General features: G+C 35.9%; 1 protein-coding gene across 1 annotated transcript in view; it reads left to right on the plus strand.

Moving 5' to 3' along the window:
• LOC105626916 (histone H2A.V) overlaps window positions 1–4127 on the plus strand; it is a gene marked incomplete at its 5' end in the record, with an annotated part of 8233 nt that extends 4106 nt beyond the window's left edge. The window contains 3 exons of the mRNA XM_012208208.1: window positions 2274–2387; window positions 3404–3533; window positions 4066–4127. Of these exons, the coding sequence (XP_012063598.1) occupies window positions 2274–2387; window positions 3404–3533; window positions 4066–4127 (306 nt within the window). The remainder of the gene's footprint in view (window positions 1–2273; window positions 2388–3403; window positions 3534–4065) is intronic.
• Between the last annotated feature and the right edge of the window lie 3160 nt (window positions 4128–7287).

A 7287-nucleotide genomic window follows, 5' to 3' on the forward strand; every position in this document is an offset into this window, starting at 1 on the left:
AGAGAGTCGTACGACGTACGTCGTACGGACGGTACGGTAACGTAGTAAGTAGTAGAACACACAACANAGAGAGAGAGAGAGAGAGAGAGAGAGAGAGAGAGAGAGAGAGAGAGGAGCGGCAGGGCGAAAGGGATAGAGATGGAGAGAGAAAGAGCGAGCCAAATCGTACCGCTCGATATTCGTAGCGTGAGAACAGGACGAGGTCTGATATTCGCGCGGGTTCCGCGAACAGAGCCGAGAGATGAGCAGGAATTTTCCTTTCTCCCTCTCTTTTTCCCTCTTGGGGGAGAACGACGCGGAATGTTGAAATGACGAGGCGGAATGTGCCCGGGACGTTCCGCGACGAGCAGACACGACTTCCCGGGGCGACGATTCTCGCGGAAGAGGACGAATAGAACGACCGAGGTTCATTTCGGTTGCGTTGTGTTAATGAACGTTACGCGGAAATCCATGCTGTCGCTTATCGCTCGATATTCCACCTCGACCGAGAGCTGAAAGAGGCTACCGACGCCGTGACCGACAACGACCGGATGTCATATGAATGGATAGTAGACGCGAGTTGATCCGTCCAGAAAACGTTCGACCGATACTGACGCAAAAGTTCCGGCAGAAGTCACTAGACGCGTCCTCAGTGGCGAATTAAGATACAGGTGCCCCGTACCCTAGCGCAAGGAAGTTTCAAGAATCTCGCAATTATTGACTTAAGTCGATATCATTGATATGTCAACATTTGGTGATTAAATTGTGGTGTCAGGTGACTGAATTATTGATTTCTATTCTCGTATCTCGTATCGGTGCATGTCGCAAAATGCTACATAAAATGAAATATTGTTGATCGTAAAATACATGTTCATTCCTACCAACGTAGAGTAACTTTAATCTCAATTTAATTTATTTTTATTTTTTTTCGAATTTTAAAAATTGGAAAAAATGAAGAGTAAATTGAATAGGCATTAATCTTTAAGCAATAATAAGAATTTTTAACAAATAATTCTGGATTTTAGGGTATATTTCTGCTATATTTCTGAGGATTTAAGTGATTTAAATTTTTAATATTTCGAGTTATTTATTATTTTTTTTTATTATAATTTTATTATAATTTTCTTTTATTAAATTTCTTTTGTGCAGCCCTAAATAAACACTTTCTGCATTCATAGGGAAACCGTTTCTTAAATGCAGTGAATCCATCGAGAACATTGTTGTTCAGATCAAATGTAGTTTTATTTAAGTAATTTTAATTCGTTACTAATTATTCGTTAATTACGTATAAAATAATTATTCAACCTTGAACGTAGCTTTAAATACGATTTATATCGCAAATTGTTCATATTTCGCGTCTTGATGCAAATCTTCCGAGCAGAAAATTTGAAAGTTTATTTGAAATACGAAATTGTTGAGATTTATATAAGTTTTTTTGTGTTATTTTCATCTTCTAGTTTACAAATATTTGAAATTGCTCTTATCTAGAATGTTTTACTTAATAATGAGACCATTGAGTCTTTTTACGGAATGTTTTTATCACATTTAGTATTTGTCAGCGACAAACGATATATTTATTACATTATTTGCTTTACTTATTCCATTGTTATTTTACTTATTTTACGGAAAAACTTACGATTTCATATTTACATGTTTTTTTTTTCGTGTCTTGCCTATCATTATTTTTTTCGAATATTCCTGTAAGATTTGGGCAATATTATTTAATAAACATTTCAACATAAATAAGTTTAAAGATCCAAATTTAAAAATATAATGTCTACAGGTATAAAATTAAAAATATAACTTCAAATTCAGTTAATTTTTTAATTATTTCTTCGGAATATTTTCGTATTCGGGATATCGTTTCCAATCGTAAATGTAAGCAACAAAATAAAATTTTGCGCCTTAATCATCTAATTTAGATATAATGCAAAAGTTGTTCGGTCTTATTACGGAGTCGAGTATACTTTATGTATATATATTATTGACAGCGTCTGGAAAATAGGATGCTGGTAATGATGTTTACGAAGTTTACCATATAACTACGTGGTAGTCGAACAGTCGTTCCCTTTTCGCTCTGAACCTAAAGTCCAACTTCGAGACCGAGCTTTTTATATCACTATACACGTATTACATACATTTCTGCGCGTAATAGTGACGTCAAGCTCTCACATGTAAGAAACATATACTGGGTGTCGAGGTGACGAGGGGCTGCAGGTACTATTATCGCTCTCGTCAAATCGCTTTCCCGGGATGAGAAAAGCGCGGGCTAATACCACCGTCTCTTATTACAGTTCCCCGTAGGCAGAATTCACAGGCATTTGAAAAACAGAACCACGAGTCATGGTCGGGTAGGCGCTACTGCGGCAGTCTACAGCGCGGCCATTTTGGAATACCTTACGGCCGAGGTAAGTGAATATATATGTGAGTGTGTGTGTGTGTGTGTGTGTGTGTGTGTGTGTGTGTGTGAGAGAGAGAGAGAGAGAGAGAGAATGCGAGAGATTGTAACTGATATTGTAACCAAGACCGAAATCGAGACTCCATTCAGTTCCGAGAAATCTCATAAGATCGAGGATTTCGTATGACAAACTGATAATTTGACAATTGAAAATTTAAACGAAAGGAGATATCGATACAGATAAGAATTAAATCGGTTTAAACCGACAAAAGAGAAGATAGGAGATAGGAAGCGAACAATAAATAATTATAAATGATAACGGTGAAATAGGCAGGATTATTTGTGAGAAAAATATTTATGCATTTAATTGTATTATTGTTTTTATCATTAACACATTGCGTTTGCAAAAACGTTAGAAATATCTTAAAACGTTTTATCTAATCGTTAATTACAGTTTGAATATAGTTGGAAACAGTGTAATTTGATGTAAATTTAGTTAAAATTAGACTTAAGACGCAGTTACATTATTTAATATCTAATTATTGAACTATTTATATTTTATGCAATGTAATTAAATAATTAATGTGCAATAATGTTTATGCTGACGTAAATTCAGGAAGGGGACAAAGAAAGAAGGAGACAAAGAAAGAGTGGACATTGTATACAGAAGAGAGAGAGAGAAAGAGAGAGAGAGAGAGAGAGAGAGAATTAAAATATAGGCAGAAAACCGTGTTACAAACGCGGCATCACAAGTGTGGTGGCGTCGCAGTCTCTAAAAAACATGACTCTTTCCCGCTTTTATTTTTGAGTTGAATTTATTTTAAATTAATTAAATATTTAATATTGAAGGCAATATACATTTATTGAAATTAAAATTGCCATGTACACGCGAGAGAGTAATTCACTTTGACTGACAATCATTTTTATGGCTTGTTATTTTCATTGTTTGTATGGCTATTATCGATATATTTTATTTTCTATAGAATGGTTTAACATTAAACAGTTACAATTTCTGTTTGCTCTCAGGTATTGGAGTTGGCGGGAAATGCATCAAAGGATCTGAAAGTTAAACGTATTACACCTAGACATTTGCAACTCGCTATTCGTGGTGACGAAGAATTAGATAGTCTCATTAAAGCAACTATTGCAGGAGGAGGTACGTGTCTTTTCATAATTTTTATATAGCTTATATGTTTAACTATAATTATTAACGTAATTTAATTATTCTTAATTATTTATAATTTCGAACATTATCAACTTTATGGGATAACATTTTGTATGTAGTAATGTTCAAAGTTTCTGTACATATATAGTTTATTGCTAATTTTTTTTATGACTTTTATTTATATCAGTGAAAAAACAAGAAGAAAATTTATAAATACAATAGAATATTTTATTCACTTCAACAAACAGAAAAGAACTTGTTTTACAAAAAATGAGAGGCTTTATAGTCTCACACATTCTTCTGCACTCCTATTTGCATCTAATTACATAATCTTTTCTCTAAAACTACTCATTCCTTACTTCGAATGTCTTAATTAATTCCTATTCTCTTCTAACTTTATATACTCGTCTACCTTCCCCCCTAAGATTCTTTATTCACAATCTATATTTTCAACCATCTGTTTCATACTACTGACATACTTCCTTTGAGAAAGAAATTTATGTATATTGTTGTTTGATTGCAGGTGTTATTCCACATATCCACAAATCACTTATTGGCAAGAAGGGTTCGCAGAAGCCAGCATAATTTAGCGATAATTGACATTGAATATTTTAAGATTCGTGGACAAACGGGAGGAGGAAAGAGTTGGTCCAGTGCTTGTTAACAAAGTGTACCTAGATTACTAAATCGATGGCGAGACTGGCGTGATATATACATAGATATATATATATATATATAGATATATAAATAAAACAGTATATTGAGATATAATTTAATATAGATAAAAAAATAAGAGTTAAAGAAAGACAAATGTTCATTGACAATTGACAAACGGACAAGACAGGGAGAGAGAATGGATTCTAGGCCGAGTGTAGGAAATTTTAGTGTGTTACGAGCGATGCGTTATAGCATGGCTTGAGATGACGGAAGTCTTTGGTAGTTTGCAACTTTTGAACATTGTGAAAACATCAGAGAACATATGAAAATCTGTTCAATTACCATGTTTGATTATTTACAACTGTGAACGATTATTTTACCAAACCGTCATCGTTGTCTCATTTTCGGTTTTGAATCGCGTCATGTACTTCTAAGAGACAGGCTTTGTTAATTTGCTTTCAAATAACTCTCTCATTTCACAATCTCGTACAACACAATAAATCCAATTCATTGTTTCATATGAATTTAATATGCTATTAAACTTCATATATACGTTTATGTCGATAAAATTACGCAGATTATGAACAACTAATCAATAGTTCCTTATTGTTGAATTATAATAAGAAAAGAAAAATGGCAAACTTCAGTGTAATTTTTGACTTAAAGTAACTTCATTCAAACTCCATTTGGCCAAATTCATATAAAATATATAATAAAATTTCAATTTGCTAGTTAGATATTAAATCGTCTCGCGCGTTCATCACGGTTCACAAGTTTCTTGCGCTTTCCTCCTGTCAGAATCACGAAGATTATTATAAGGTTTCGATAATAATAGCAACGATTCCAGAGTTTGAAAGTTTAACCATATGACTCGATTGTACATAACAGTTTTAATTACATACAGAAAACTCGTGTAACATATGGATGAAATTGAGTTTGTGAATATTAAGTTCTGTGAGCTGCTAAAATTAAATGAGTTTTTCATCTCAAAAACCAGATTGTGGAATGTTTAGTTCTGTTACAAATTTTTTTTATCTTGCGAGCTAATAAGCGAAGACTGACTTCGTTTCTTGTAAAATAATTTGAAAAATAGATACAGAAACGATTCGATACATCCGATGATTTATTGATGATTTGCACATATGAAAACGTGCCTATTTTTTATTTCCGTTCATTTTTTTCTTTCTAATTTTAATGTTTGTCACTTCGTTATTTCTACGATTTAGTTTAATTTTTATTGTACCTACACAGTTTCGCACCATATGTAAAACGTTCATTTTCATACATAATAAAGATAAATTTTATTAAACTTTGTATGCATATCATAAATTTGTACCATATGTAAAACATTTATCAGACAAAGTTAAACTGTGTTATGAACTATTGCTTTGTATAAAATGATGAATTAGGAGAAAGTACGTATTTTATTACTTAAAAGAAGTAAATTTAATTTTACTTTCATAAAAATTTTTAATATAAGATGTTTGTTGGTCGTATAAATTTTATTAAATTGCTTGTAAATAAAATTATTGCGACACTATATATAAGATTTTGATTTAGGAGCTATGTATTTTATTTTTTAAGAGAGAATGAACTATAATTTTATTTCCATGAGCAGTTCAATGCTTCTAATGTAGAACGTTTGTTGGTCATAAATTGTATTAAACTCTCTCTGCAAATCGTAAATTACTGCAATAATTTATACAAGATATTAATTTAGAACGTACGTATCTTATTCTTTTAGAAAAGAAACTAATTTTATTTTCATAAGCAATTTGAATTATAAAAAAGAAATATTGGAAGAATATACATAAAGAATTTATATTAAAGAAAAAAAATTACATGCATGTTTATCGTAGGTATTTATACACCTATCTCAAAATAAAAAAAACTAGAGATGATGTGGGTATCATCCTTGTGTATATATACATCGATTTTATAAATAAGCTACGATTCCACTCGGTCGCTCTTAATGGCTTCAGGTATTGCTGGATATCGAAAATAGATACGCTTCGATATATATTCATATATGTATTTCGTTGCCGACGTGACGACAGGCGACAGCCCTGACCATGCAAGCATTGCAAGCTTAAGCATGTCCGTACGGTGGCGTCGTCTGGCAAGTAACGCGTAAAGTTGCCGCGGTTCCGTCCCCGCCAATTTTACGAGCTGCTCTCGCCGGGCACGCCGCACGATAGCTGTTAAAATTGGTGGGGCGGGAGGGGAAGGAGTGCCCGCGCCTGCGCGTTATTGGCGAGCGCGAGCGAAACGGAGCTCCCCCCCCACTCCTGCGATGGTTACGGCGCTTGGAGCTTGGAGTAGACGACTAGTTGGAGTGAGTGAAGTCGCAGTCGCCTTTCACGGGTACGGTCGGGTTGGTCGGTCGGTCGTTCGTTCGGTCGGTCGGTCGCCCGAGCGGGGCTTGGAGTAGCGTACACGTTCGCGATCGCTCCTTCGTCGGAGTCGCTCCGGGAATTAACGTCGTTGCTGGTGCATCCTTGGTAAGGACCGGCTGTGTGACACGCGACAGGCGCGCGCACGCATACGACGCATACCTCGCTGCCCCGGGCGCGCACTTGGCTCGCGGTGACAAATCGCGTGGCGTGGAACAAGAGTCGAAAGTGTGTATCTCCCCTAAGACGCGTGTCCTTTCGTCTCATCCTATTATCATCGTATTACGACATCGACATCAAAAAAAAGAGATCGTGAGAGGTAGACGTGCGTGTGCGCGCGCGCGCGTGTGTGTATGTGTCTCATCTCCAGTCGTTTAAAAACACGCATCGCCTTGAAGTTACCGCTGCGTCCGTCCGGTGTATGTACTCCGCTATCGCGTGAAGTTGCCGGTACGCACATCGTCTGCATGCAAATTGAACGTGCGCGCGCGCGAGTTCGTGATCATTTTTCCTGCCGGTGATCCTCTCCTACTCGCGATCAGTGCCAGTCGCGTGCGGAATTCGCATCCGAGAGTTCAAGGAAAGAGCACGCCGTCCCCTTTCCTTTCTCGCTCGCCTCGCTTTACGTCGTCATCAGGTTGTCGTTCTACGTTGTTCGAGACAAGACAAAAAAATCATCCGTTCCCGGTTTCCGT

This window comes from Atta cephalotes (genome assembly GCF_000143395.1).
Source record: "Atta cephalotes unplaced genomic scaffold scaffold00007, whole genome shotgun sequence".
Lineage (NCBI taxonomy): Eukaryota > Metazoa > Arthropoda > Insecta > Hymenoptera > Formicidae > Atta > Atta cephalotes.